At 36.0% G+C, this 14,049-nt stretch overlaps 1 protein-coding gene across 1 annotated transcript; it reads right to left on the bottom strand.

The window, feature by feature from the left end:
* Nucleotides 1-3,955: 3,955 nt before the first annotated feature.
* On the bottom strand, nucleotides 3,956-8,842 carry LOC127800250 (UPF0613 protein PB24D3.06c-like). Its single transcript, XM_052334758.1, has 9 exons — nucleotides 8,593-8,842; nucleotides 7,772-7,848; nucleotides 7,041-7,146; nucleotides 5,784-5,876; nucleotides 5,576-5,641; nucleotides 5,263-5,408; nucleotides 4,839-4,947; nucleotides 4,364-4,428; nucleotides 3,956-4,187 (listed from the first exon to the last, which is right to left on the bottom strand). Exons 1-9 carry the CDS (start codon nucleotides 8,794-8,796, stop codon nucleotides 4,040-4,042), a joined length of 1,014 nt encoding a protein of 337 aa, XP_052190718.1. The 5' UTR covers nucleotides 8,797-8,842; the 3' UTR covers nucleotides 3,956-4,039.
* Between the last annotated feature and the right edge of the window lie 5,207 nt (nucleotides 8,843-14,049).

A 14,049-nucleotide genomic window follows, 5' to 3' on the forward strand; every position in this document is an offset into this window, starting at 1 on the left:
ATGGTCACATGTTTGTTTATTATCCACTCGTAATGTGGCATTTGCAAGATTACTTGCTCAAATGATTAGATTGCGAGCACAATTTCCAGATTATACAATCAAGACAATTCGTCTTGATAATGCAGGTGAATTTACATCTCGAACTTTTAATGATTATTATATGTCAGTTGGAATAATTGTTGAACATCCAATTGCTCATGTGCATACACAAAATGGTTTAGCAGAATCTTTTATTAAACGCCTCCAATTAATTGCTAGACCATTACTCATGAGAACAAAACTCCCAATTTCTACTTAGGGTCATGCAATTCTGCATGCAGCAACACTTATACGCATAAGGCCAACATCATATCATAAGTTATCCCCATCACAATTGGTGTTTGGTCAAGAACCAAATATTTCCCATCTAAGAATATTTGGGTGCGCAGTATTTATTCCAATTGCTCCACCATAACCCACTAAGATGGGTCCTCAAAGAAGGCTGAGAATATATGTGGGATATGATTCTCCCTCAATTATTAAATATCTTGAATCAATGACAAGTGATGTTTTTACAGCACGATTTGCTGATTGTCATTTTGATGAGACAAATTTCCCAGCATTAGGGGGAGATAAAAAACAGTTAGAAAAGGAAATTATATGGAATACATCATCACTATCTCATTTTGATCCTCGCACAAATCAATATGAGCTAGAAGTTCAAAAATGAGTTCATCTTCAAAATATTGCAAATCAATTACCAGATGCATTTACTAACCTAAGAAAAATAACTAAATTGCATATACCAGCGACAAATACTCCTGCAAAAGTTGATGTCCCTGAAGGACTACTTGTAGCTAATGAATTTAAGACACATTTAAAACGTGGTAGACCAATCGGTTCCAAGGATAAAAATCCTAGAAAAAGAAAAGGAGTACGTGATCAAGATGGCACAATAAAGGAGTTTAGTACTCTTGACGAGACTCGAGACATAATTGATGAAAAAACCCCAGAAAAGGTTCAGGTACCTGAAAATAATGAAAGTGATGAGATCTCAATAAATTATGTCTCTACAAGAAAAAGATGGAACCGAAAAGAACAAGTTATCGATAACATTTTTGCATATGCTATAGCACTTGATGTTATTAAGGAAAGCGAGGATATTGAACCAAATTCTATCGAACAATGTCAACAAAGAAATGATTGGCCAAAATGGAAGGAAGCAATTCAAGCAGAATTAAATTCGCTCACAAAACCTCAAAGTTTTTGGACCTGTAGTCCGAACACCAGAAAGTGTAATACCGGTTGGATACAAATGGGTTTTTCTGCGAAAACGAAATGAGAAAAATGAAGTCGTGAGACATAAAGTTCGACTAGTTGCACAAGGGTTTTCTCAAAGACCTGGTATTGATTATAAAAGAACATATTCCCCTGTGGTGGATGCAATTATATTTCGATATCTAATCAGTTTTGCAGTTAATGAAAAGCTTAATATGCGTCTAATGGATATGGTTACAGCTTATTTATATGGATCACTTGATAGTGATATTTATATGAAAATTCCTAAAGGATTTAAAATGCCTGAAGCATATAACTCAAGTTCTCGAGAAATGTATTCAATTAAATTGCAAAGATCATTGTATGGATTAAAGCAATCTGGACGCGTGTGATACAATCGTTTGAGTGAATATCTATTAAAAGAAGGATTAGAAATGATCCTATTTGTCCATGTGTCTTTATAAAGAATTCAAGATTAGAGTTTGTTATTATCGCAGTGTATGTTGATGACTTAAATATTATTGGAACTCTGAATAAACTATCTGAGGCAATGGAATACTTAAAGAAGGAATTTGAAATGAAAGACCTCGGGAAAACAAAATTTTGTCTTAGTCTGCAAATTGAGCATTTGACAAATGGAATTTTTATTCATCAATCAACTTATATAGAAAAGATCCTTAAACGATTTTACATGGACAAAGCACATCCATTGAGCACTCCAATGGTTGTTAGATCACTTGATGTGAAAAAGGATCCATTTCGACCTCAAGAAGATAACGAGAAACTGCTTGGTCCTGAAGTACCATATCTTAGTGCTATTGGTGCACTAATGTATTTTGCTAATAATACTCGTCCTGACATAGCATTTTCTGTAAATTTATTGGCAAGATATAGTTCTGCTCCAACCAAAAGGCATTGGAATGGAGTTAAACAAATATTTCGTTATCTTCGAGGAACAAATGATTTGGGCTTGTTTTACTCAAAGGAATCTAAATCATCACTAGTTGGTTATGCAGATGCAGGTTATTTGTCTGATCCACATAAAGCTCGATCTCAAACAGGTTATGTATTTACATGTGGTGACATTGCAATATCATGATGTTCTACAAAACAGACTATATCTGCCACTTCTTCAAATCATGCTGAAATTCTTGCAATTCATGAAGCTGGTCGAGAATGTGTCTGGTTGAGGTCAATAACTCATCATATCCGGAGTACATGTGGATTATCTTTTATCAGAGAAATGCCAACCACATTATACGAAGATAATGCTGCTTGTATTACACAGCTGAAAGAGGGATATATTAAAGGAGATAGAACAAAACATATATCACCAAAATTCTTTTTTACTCATGACCTCTAGAAAAATGGTGACATAAATGTTCAACAAATTCAATCAAAGGATAACTTGGCAAATTTATTGACAAAGGCATTACCAACCACGACATTTGAGAAGTTGGTGCATGGCATTGGAATGCGACGGTATAGAGATCTCAAGTGACATTAATTTGAGGGGGAGAAATATGCATTGTACTCTTTTCCTTGACCAGGATTTTTTCCCACTGGATTTTTCTTGGCAAGGTTTTTAATGAGACAGGTTTTAATGCATATTATACACTAATATAATGTATTCTTTTTCCTTCACTAGGATTTTTTCCCACTGGATTTTTTCCTAGTAAGGTTTTAATGAGACATATATTAGTGTAATGGACATCAAAGGGGGAGTGTTATAAATACCATGATTAAGTGGATGTCCATTCATCTTCTACCCTTTACTCCCTTCATTATAATTGTAACATATGACTACTCCTTTATTCCTTCATTGTAATTGTAACATGTGACATTTGAATTTCTTTTCTTGTAAGCTTATAAATAGAGGCATTTTATGTTGTGAGAATGCCTTTTTGATAACAAAGATAAAGAAAATTTCTATTCTCTCATCTCATGAATTTTTCCTATTTTTCTTGCCTTTATTTTTTTTAGTTTTATAAGACTTTTGACTATTTTAACTCAGACACTATATGAACTTAATAAAATTAACCCAGAAGTTAAGTGGATTGGAGTGCGAGGATAGAACAGACATAAAAAAAATGTTATTTAATTATTTAGATTTAATATTTTAAATAATATTTATATATTATGTTGATATAAAGATATAAAATATCAATAAAAATGAAAAAAAATTAAATTTTCAAATAATATTTTAAAAATAGAATATGGGTCGCATGGTTAGGTGTCACCTCAGTGCCTTGTCTTCGCATTAAATACGATAGCTTATGTATAAAAAAAAGGGAGACAGTATTACGTAATAATTTAATGATTTAGATTAAAAAATAAGTGTTAAACTTGTGATAAATGAGATGAAAGTGCCATAATTCTCTATTCAAAAGTATCAAAGTATATTGAGCGTACCAATACAGAGTAGTTTGATCCACTTGAAGGGTAGAGCCAATTCAGGTGAGAGACTTTTGCAACAAATTTTACTTGAAATTAAAAGAGAGAGAGAGAAATCTTAGATCATCATGTTAAATTAAGGTTGGAAATATTACCTAACAAACAAATTAAGTTTTTGGATTGAATTTGGATTAAACAAAGTGGCACCCATGACCCATGACCATGAGACAAGGAGAAGGAAAGACTATATTATATGAAATCAAAGTCAAAACACCGGAGAAGTTGTTAAATTGAAAATGGGAAATGAATAACACGAGGAAAACTATGGATAAATTCAATGAAATAATAGTAATAATATTAATAAGAAGAAGAATAAACGGTACCGTATTCAGGTCCAAGGATCATCCCAGCCTTTAGGACCCTCTCTTTTAATGAAATCCATTATTGCCTGCACAGCTTCTTCCACCCTGTTGGACAGGGAATGGTTTCCCCATTCAATCTCTACTTTCTCGGCGCCGCCCATTGCTCTGCATATTCTGCATTAGTTGAGGCCAAGCCAAGCCATATACACACACATATTATATATTTTATTTCCACTAATCGTCTCGTCCTCTTGGATTTTAATCAAATTGCGAAGATAGAAGGACAAACATATGGAAGCTGAAGACAAAATGGCAAATATATGAAATTAGCTGAACAAACATGCCCTTGCCTGTCAACTAAGGCTGCTTTGTCAACACAATCCGGCACGTATTCATCAGCCATTGAAAAGATGACCTGCACCAAGCAAGCACCTGCAACTTTTGAGTTGTTTGGATCACAATTCACAACCCACCTTCCATAAACTAACAAGAGATTACATCCCTCTTTCACAATTCCTGCACGAGAATGTGGTTGCTTACACATGATAAAGTTAGAGTAACCTAAGAGTAAAAAAGATTCATTATCTAAAGATCAAATAATAAATTACGGCCTACTTATATTCAAACAAAACTAAATTAAACTGTTGTTGGTGGTCAAATCAAATCATAAAATTATAGTTTGATTTGGTTTGAACCATAATTTTGGATAGTTAAGATAAAATCATTGACCTTTCCATTGAAATATGCAAATAAAACACAAATTATACATGACATAATTAAGGTTTTATATAATGCAATATCAATTTCTTTTCAGCATATACATACCTGGCATAGTGTGGTACACATGTGGCCAAGTCTCCTTTTCAGCTGATCATCATTGAGATCTGAACTAAACAAGTCATCATCCCCATTGTATGCACAGAGGGACTGATATCTGCAATATGCTACTTCTTTCAGCCACGGAGAAAATGCATCACTATCTTCAGCATGAATAGGAAACCAATTAAGATGAAGAATATAAAATTCTTTCTCTTTTATTTATTTTTTTAATTTTAAGCACAACACTTTTTGGCTTAAACAATAAAACGTATCAAGATTTAACTGCACTACATGATGCCGACTATTTGACTTTTACACTAGTGTATAAAGAAAGTTAACGGGCACTTTAAGAAAGAAAAAATGTTTGTATTCATTCTCAAACTGGGGGTTGGGAGTAAAAATGCGAACAAATTAAGTTGAATACCCTCACCTTGAGGCAGTGATTGGGGCAGCCGGATTTGCTTCCCTTGGCATTAACTCCGGAGCCCGGCCTTCACTTATCATTTGTGAAGCTAAGTCAATCATAGCAGCTGTTTCAGGAAGAGTTGCTCTGTGTTCGCGATCACTTACTGGGGCCTACGCATCCAATAAACATTATGATGAAGCTGGATTTTCATTTAATGTGCAATATTCTGGAATAAAGCAAAATAAAATAACGTATGCAAATAACAGAGTGCTGCAGCTTCAAACATAAATTGATCTGCTAATAAAATAACTCAAATTACATGATATGGGGGCATTACCTGGAAGATAGCAGCACGCACTGCCTTGGAACATGCAGTATTTGCTTGAATGTAATGTATGATATCCTACGTATGTTTCAAACGAAAGTTAGCTAACTTTGTATATTAGATGCATGTAAGTTTTTTAAACTGAAGGGGAAAAAGAAAAGGGGCAAAAAAAAAAAAAAATGAAGAAGAAGAAAACCAAATAAAAGCAATAGGGACTCACCTGACAGCCACTACCATGGCCAAGCAGTATCACACCCTCAGAGTCCTCCTTGTTTATTAAGTAACGGACCAATTCGTCAAGTTCCATGGCATCCTGCAATGTGATTCAAGTACAGAAGCGAAGCCTCTTAAGTGCACTTAAATAAGAAAGAGAGAGAAAAGGCAAGAAAACTGTAGGTCAAGCATCTCATCATGGGTATTAACAAAAGATTGTGGATGCAGATGAGCAGTAATAGGGCAAAATAACATTCTCCTAAGACTGATATTCACTCTCAGCATCAAAGCATAATAATCAAGATAACACTTCAAAAATAAAGGAATGGTAAAAGAACTGAACTTTCACTACAAGAAACAACAAATTCCTTTCCCTTTTTGTTTTTCGTGCCAGTGTAACTTAGTGACCCTGAAGGTTGAAGAAAACTACAAATTGAAGTGATTTACTGAACCTTACCAGGAATATCACCCCATAAAGCACCGGATCAACTATTTAGTAACGGCATTATTCATTTGACAGTTCTATACTCTGGTCAATTACTAATCTAACTGTCAATGCTTAATAATGCTTCCGCACCTGGCTGTTTTCTTTTCTTTTTGTTTTTTACATAGTACATAAACGACCAAATTTTCAAATAAGATCACTTATGCGTAGAACACAAATTCCTTGGAAACATGAAGACCGGGATCAGTCCTTCACACTTTATGTCTATAGTATTGTGGCACACCATGTTCAGTTCCAAGTCCATTGGAATGATCAGCATTCCAGCTAACTATAACGAACTATTCTGTGTTGCTAATCAGGGGCATGCTTGAATACCTTAATGGTGGTTTCTGGTTAAATAGTTCAGACAGGATTTAGATATTTCAGAAGATCACTCTATTCTCTGTTGCTACTCAGGAACATGCTCGAGTACCTTATTGATGTTTACAGATTAAGTAGACCAGCAGGACTCAGATGTCCCACAACAAATGAGAGGCCAAAAGGTATTACGCACCTTACAAATAAGAACTCTAAGATTCATAAAACAACCTAAACAACATTGACATCGATGATTAGGTGAATGGAGTTTAAGATCCAGAAGGATGTCATGACACTGCACACTGGACAGTAAGCATGGCGTTCACCCAAATAATAAAGCAATTATGCATGTAGCTTGCTTCCTTAAGAAATTAGACAGAGAAATAAGTGAAAAAATGCTTTCATGAGTTGAGAATAAGCATAAATCCAGAGACTTTTTCAAATGCTTCAATGAGGAGTTACTTGTTGCAAGCTTGAGATGCCGTATCCATAGTAAGAAGATGAGAGCAGAAACTGAACTAGAGACCATTCTTCTTTCTGTAAAGCAATTGCCAGGGGTTCCAAGTATCTGCATTAGAAAATATATGCATCATTTCTGCTACATCCGGAACCAAGAATTCTAAGAGGGGAAAATAAATGGAAAATTGAATTACTCAAACATGTACATATTTTGGGTGGCAATCTTATCCTATGTTAGGAAGGAGGATTTCTCAAGGGTTAAAAAAGAGTAGCAATTTAACTGGACAATTAAACCAAAAAATGATTTTTTTACAAATATCTTTCTTCTCATTTCTAACTCAACTTAAACAATAGATAAATGTAGCTTTAATTTCATTTACTTTTTTCCTGTATTCTGCCTTTTCTCAGTTGGAAATGCGAAAACTACTTATGAATGAGTTCCTTCGAGTAGGCAACAAATGATTTCTGCTTAACAGCAATGCTATGATTTAGATTTGGTTTTCTAAGAGCATACTTCTTGGCGTGAATGCTTCTGCTGGAGTTAAAACTTCATCTTATTTTGAACTTGCGTTTACCTAACTTCTTTGAGGAATCTAGGAGATCGGCAAACTTTTGTTTTTTTAATTATTTTCAAATTGGTAAGGAAATAGAATGAAAGAACTAACAGTTATGACATAAATTCATGCTCAATGCGCTACAAGAGTAACCATCCGGACTCAAGAACACTAACATACTCAGTTGCTGAAAATCCTTCATTTAGTCCACCAATAAAAATTACTTCTCGTTTATACTCTCCTGTTCTAAATGCAACCTGCACAAAAAACAAGAGTTCCGTGATCATCAGAGAAGAAGATGGTAAAAGAGACAATCTAACCATAAAGGGTCATGTGAGACCACAAGTAAGCTGACAAAAATCTGCCTGATTTTCCTTGAAATCGAAGAGTAGAATAATAAGAGGACATAGTAGAAAATATATGAGTCACACAAGTAAAAGAAGAATTCTTAGTTCTTTCATTGTTACCCATTAAAGAGACTGGATGTATACCATCAGGAGCCAATTGAAACTCAACCAACCTAAAAATCCAAATTTTTTAACCTCTGTATCATTAATTCCCTACAGAATAACTAAAATATTATGGAAACTCAAACTTCAAGGCAGGCAAGGTTTCTCTTTTTCCTTTCTTTTGTTTTTGACAAGTGGGAGATTTGTCTGGACAGAGACTTAAATTTAATTAACCTGATATAAGTAGGCTGCGAAAGCACATAATTAACCACAGAAAAAGCACTAACTATCATATTGGATGTACAACATTTCCGCTAGCAATTTAAAGAATATAGTTACTCTTCTCCTTGTAACAAGTCAAAACTTTCGAACAATCCTGTATACATTTCAAATTCAATGTGCCATAAGAGGAAGCAGAATATGTATGAATATTATTTCCCCTCTCTAGAAGATCAGAAGCAACAGCCTATGAGATCTCATTTTCTCGAACACGAAACATAGCCCCTGAATCAACTTCAGTTGAAATGAAAAGAAAGAGAGAATCGTACATACCTGAATAGGCTTCGGTCCGTACCTGAACATCACTCCTTGAATCTGGTTCGTCTGGTGGATCGGACCGACAGCGTCACCGGAAGCGGCCGAGTTTGCGGCGATTTTGATGCTTTTGGACCGCTCTGGACGGCCGCGGACAATGCCGGAAAACCAAGAGGTGGCAGTTGTTGAAGACGGAGTTACCGGCGAGAGATCCATATTCATCGAGCATTGTGAATCTGTATCATTTCAACATATGCGTTTGCGTGTATACAAGTCCACACACAAGATCGAGTTTCCCTGGTGATCGTTAACGGTGATGAACAGTATAACTCCGCATGCAATTGCAAGGCTATATATATATATATATTACTATTTAATTAATTAAAGACTAATTAAACAAATTTTAAAATTATTATCTAAATCAAATAATCAAAATTATACAGCTATTAACCATTTCACTTTCTTAAAATGAGTAAGATAAAGTTATATCAAAATAAAATTAAAGTGATGTTCGAATCAAAATATAAAATATTCAAGATAAATTTGAGAAAGATTATAAAATTTTTATTAAACTGTTTGTCAAATTTTTTAAAATACACTGAACGACATGCGTCATTTTTTTTTATCTGTAAAATTTAAGATATACTCATATAGAGAGAAATAAATAAATATATTTAAAAAATACTAAATAAAAAGTCACGTAATTTTTTTTTAAAGAATTGTCAGATAAATTTAATAAATATATTTAAAAAATAAAATATTTTTTATATTTTATATTTTTTTATTTACATCTTAATTAAGCTTAATATAAATAAAAAAACATGAAAATGCAAAGCCCATATCTACTCGTCCGTGAACCATGACAAGAATGCTACTGTTAAGCAGTACTGAGATAACAGCCCGGCCCATTTGGGCTAGTATTGATAAGTCATGCGGGCTGGCCCGAAGGCAGACCGAACGGGCCTTAATTTCTGTTTTTAAAATTTATAATTTAACAAAATAACATCTTACACAATATACAAATCATAAATAAAAATAATATAAATATTACACAGAAGCAGGTTGAATATTTTAAACAATAGTATTATTATTTTTGTATAATAATTTGTGTAAATTAATTATTTTATTATACTAATTTCACTACGCATATAAATAGAGATGGCAAATGGACGTGTCGGGTCGGGCCGGGGCCGAGCCGCCTCCCACTTGGCCCACTCATTTGGTGGGCTAGGTTGAATTTGGCCCGCAAGGTAGTCGGGTCGGGCCGGGTCAGCCAATAGGAATTGGGGCTGGCACAATCCTATGGCCCTTAATAAATGGGCCAAGGCCAGGTCAGGACGGCTTAGCCCATGGGCCATTTTTGCAAAGAGACAAACATGCTGCGAGTAACTTCTCTTTTAAAAAAATATTTGAGATATGCTATTTGTATAGAAGATTATTTACATAAACATTTATGGGTGTGGAAAATTAATTATTTTGCCCCTAGAGTCTCTTTCCCCCCTCCCAAAAATCCGCGCCTAATTTCTATCTCTCACAATATCTCTCTTTCCCTCTTTCATTCTCTTAAGAATAAACAGTAGTCTGGTTTAAAATCACTCAAACACACAGTAGGGTTTCTGGTTTGTTGAGTTTGAGCACAAACAGTAGCTCCCCAAATGGTTTGAAAGAAACAAATGGTGCTTGAACAATTGATTTATGATTTTTAATAGTCTTCTCTCTCTCAAATAATATTTCTGTTCATAGAAATCAGCTGATAGTCTCTTAATCTTAGACATATAAAAATCAACTGCAATTTTATTTATAGAAAAAAAAAACCTTTGGGCAGTAATAAAATTGATTCTTGTATATAGATGATCAATAATTGCTTTTTTAAATATAGGTTAATAAGAAATGAAGTCAGTGGCAAATGGAGATCAGAGGCAGATTACAACTTTTACAAAATAACAGATTATTTGACTTTTAGTTATCATGGTGGACTGCAGAAACCGCAAGATTTTTTTAAAGAGGTGGTTCGGTGTGAGTTGAAAAATCTTCAAATCGCGGTTTCTACGGTTTAGAGATTGGAGGTTCGGTTTAAAACCGAACCACCTGATTATATTTTAATTATATTCAAAATATATATATAATATAAAATATAAAATAAAAAATTCAACTGTGGGTGGGGGTGTTTAACCCACTAACGCTAAATCCCCAAATCACTTCGTCTCTCCTTCTCTTCGTTTGTCAGTGTCGACGACGTATCCCCCGTCGCACCAAGTCTCTCACCGACAAACCCATGCCCCTGCTGCCAAACACCTGGCCCTGACCCACCCACCGCACCCAGACACAGACCGAGACGAAAGCGACGAACCGACCTATCCCCCCGCTACCACGCACATGGACCTGACCCGCCTGCCACACCCAGGCACCGACCAAAGAAGAGTGACGAAGCTTGCGACGAACGGACCCCTGTTGCACTAGATTGGCTCATGACGCCATTTAGATCAAGGTATTGCAATATCTTGACGAACCAACAAATCGTGGAAATTGAACCGCACCGCACCGCAATCTGCAGTGCAGTTCGGTGCAGTTTCTCCTCACTAAGCTAGATTAGTCGGTTTGCTTATCAGTGCAAACCGCATGTGCGGTTCGACGAATTTTCTTGGCCCAAAATTGACCAGATCGAACCGTGTACACATCTACTATAGGCTACAAGACAAGCTGAGACGGGAGTAGTCGCAGGAAGTAGATCAGCCGGAACAACTAGATTGAGTAGTTAGATTGTTGGATCTTCATAATAAATGCCGATGTTTTTCTCTAGGAACGGGGATAGACTCTGTCAAGGTGAGGGGCGATGGCACTGATCCAATGGCGAGTCCGCTTCAGTTTTAAATTTGGAGCAGGATGGTCAATGCCCTTGTTAATGAAGAACGATGGAGAAAAGTGGCGAATGGTGGGTAAAGCAAAGGAGGAGGCAAAATCGATTGCCCGCTTGTCTGTCCATCTTTCTGTTTTCAAGTGCATATTGGCTCCAATTTCTTACGAGAATTTGATGCAAAATATCTCCAATTTATCATAATACAAAATATCGCCAATTTGATACAAAATATCGTCAATTTCCCGCACTTGTAAATGTTTCTGTAAACAGTCTTACGTACAAATAGCATATCTCATAATATTTTAAGAAAAATGTTATTGGTACACCTTTGTGTACACCTTGAGCTACACAAAGGTGTATCAATGACAAAAATATCCCTCTAAGGCGCATAGAGGCGCGTGAGGCGCATGGAGAGGCGCAGGGTATTTTTGTCATTGATACACCTTATGTAGCCCAAGATGTATAAAAATGATGTACATGTAGCATGACTCATATTTTAATGGATATTTGGAATTATTATTTTTCTCTCAACTATCTTGTCTGACTATCTTTTCCTCCTACTGGTTACCGAGCAAACTCAGCAGACTTTGCCTTTTGCAAAAATTAAGGATATAAAAGGAAGTCAACATAAGTCCTGCAAAAAGCTTTTGGAAACTTTCTCCACATATACATACATGAATACATCCCCCCACTCACAGGCCTAATTAAAAACCAACCCGCTTACAAAAAACCACATTTCTCTCTCTCTTTCTCCATGGACTTCAATCTGAAGCAATGGAGATACCAGCGGCAACAGGATGAGTCAGACCCGCAACCACAACAACCCTCTGCGAAGTTACCAAGACTTCTCCTTCAACCTCATCAGCAACAACAATCGGACCCATCACTTGTCTCTTCCACTGCCCGCCCTTCCTTTGTACTTGAACTCACCAGCACCAAACTCACCGACCTGTCGGCTCCATTTCCACCTGATCATTCAACCACCACCAGGCTTTTCAGTAGAGGGTGTTCAAAAAAATAGATAAACCACAAAAATTGATCAAATCGAATCGCATCATACCATGCAATTTTTTGAGAGGACGAGTTGATACGATTTAAGAAATCCTCAAACCGTGTCGTTTGCGATTTGAGGATTTCTCAGTTTGATTTGAATCTAACCGTCCGAGTATAATGTAACACATTATGTTTATATAAAAGATTATTTATATATAATTTTTTATTTATTTTAGTTTATAAGCTAAATGGTTGATGAAACAATTTAAGAAATCATAGAAATCGCACCACAAAAATGGGTAGATTAATATTTTCGATGTTTTGGGCAAATTGCGAAAATTGCACCACATTTTGCGGTGCGTTTGGTGCGATTTTTTGCGCACCAAATCAGGCAGCGTATTCTGATTTGACCGAAAACTGCACAAACGTTTTGGCGTATTGAAAATGTTAAAAATTGGCTAAATTAACCGAACCGTGCACACCCCTACTTCCCAATAAGTGCGTGCTCTCTCTCTTTCTTCTTCGACACTAATTTTTCTTTTCTTTTTGTGGATTGTTGGTTTTGGTGTTTGGAAAAGATGGGAGAAGGCTACTTTAGCTTGGCACAATGGTAGAAGCTTGAGCTACATGCATTGATCTATAAGCATATGCTGCTAGGCCAGGGCGGTCAGTGGGCCTGCCAGCACACGTGCCATTTTGGCCGGCCATTTGGTGGGCCGGGTCACGGGCCACAGATCACTGGCTTGGCACGACCCACATTCTTTTGACCAGCCCGACCTGGCCTGTCTGCTATAGTATCGAACCGGGCTGAGCTGTGAGGTGAGCCGACCTTTGGACCGCCCGGCTCATTTGCCATCACTACAAACAAGCAATAAAGAATATATCGAGGTGATAATTCAATTCTCAAATCTCATTCTCAAGAATTCAATAACTATTTGAGATATGTCATTATCTTAATTTGATCAAAGGGATTCTCAATCAGCCTAAAATAGTCGAGCTTGATAATCAAAAAATAACTTCAAATATCCCTACATGTCTTACCTATGTAAGGGTTGGGACCATATGTAATTCATAATGCTAATTACATGTTACTCATATTCTCTAATAACTTAAAGCGCCTGTTTGATTGGGCATATTTTTCATGAAAAATAGTCATTTTTCATGTAAATTTCCATTTTAGTGGTGTTTGATAGACCATATTTTTTAGGTAATTCAAATTTTCACTTTTGCTCACATGATGCCCAATTCTAATTTTTGCTGGAAAATCAATTCTTAGAGAGGTGGTTGGAAAAGAAATTCCAGGCATTTTGGCATTTGGAGAAGAAGGAGAAGCAGCAGAGGAGCCAAAGCACGAAGGAGAAGAAGTGGGGAAGCCAACGTCGTCCTACAGAACCTCAACCATCTCATAAACAAAATCGACATCCTAGAAGGCGACGATAGCGTCGGCACTGTTCTCGGCCTCCAATTTCCACCAGGTAATGATATTTTGTCCTATTAATTAAGTAGTCCCTTGGATGAAAGCGAAGAGTTTGTGCCTGTGAGATCGAATCTGAATCGATTATTGAATCTGTAATTGTATGTATTGTATGAATAGGGACGCTGGGGTTTACGTATTACAAGGAGAA

This window comes from Diospyros lotus, chromosome 4, assembly GCF_014633365.1.
Source record: "Diospyros lotus cultivar Yz01 chromosome 4, ASM1463336v1, whole genome shotgun sequence".
NCBI lineage: Eukaryota > Viridiplantae > Streptophyta > Magnoliopsida > Ericales > Ebenaceae > Diospyros > Diospyros lotus.

Coding starts and splice junctions, on each gene's coding strand:
- LOC127800250 (XM_052334758.1), bottom strand. CDS start 8,796: ATGAATATGGATCTCTCGCCGGTAACTCCGTCTTCAACAACTGCCACC. Junction 7,147..7,771: donor GAAGGATTTTCAGCAACTGA/GTATGTTAGTGT, acceptor TTTCTAATGCAG/ATACTTGGAACCCCTGGCAA. Junction 4,429..4,838: donor TGTGTACCACACTATGCCAG/GTATGTATATGC, acceptor TGCTTGGTGCAG/GTCATCTTTTCAATGGCTGA.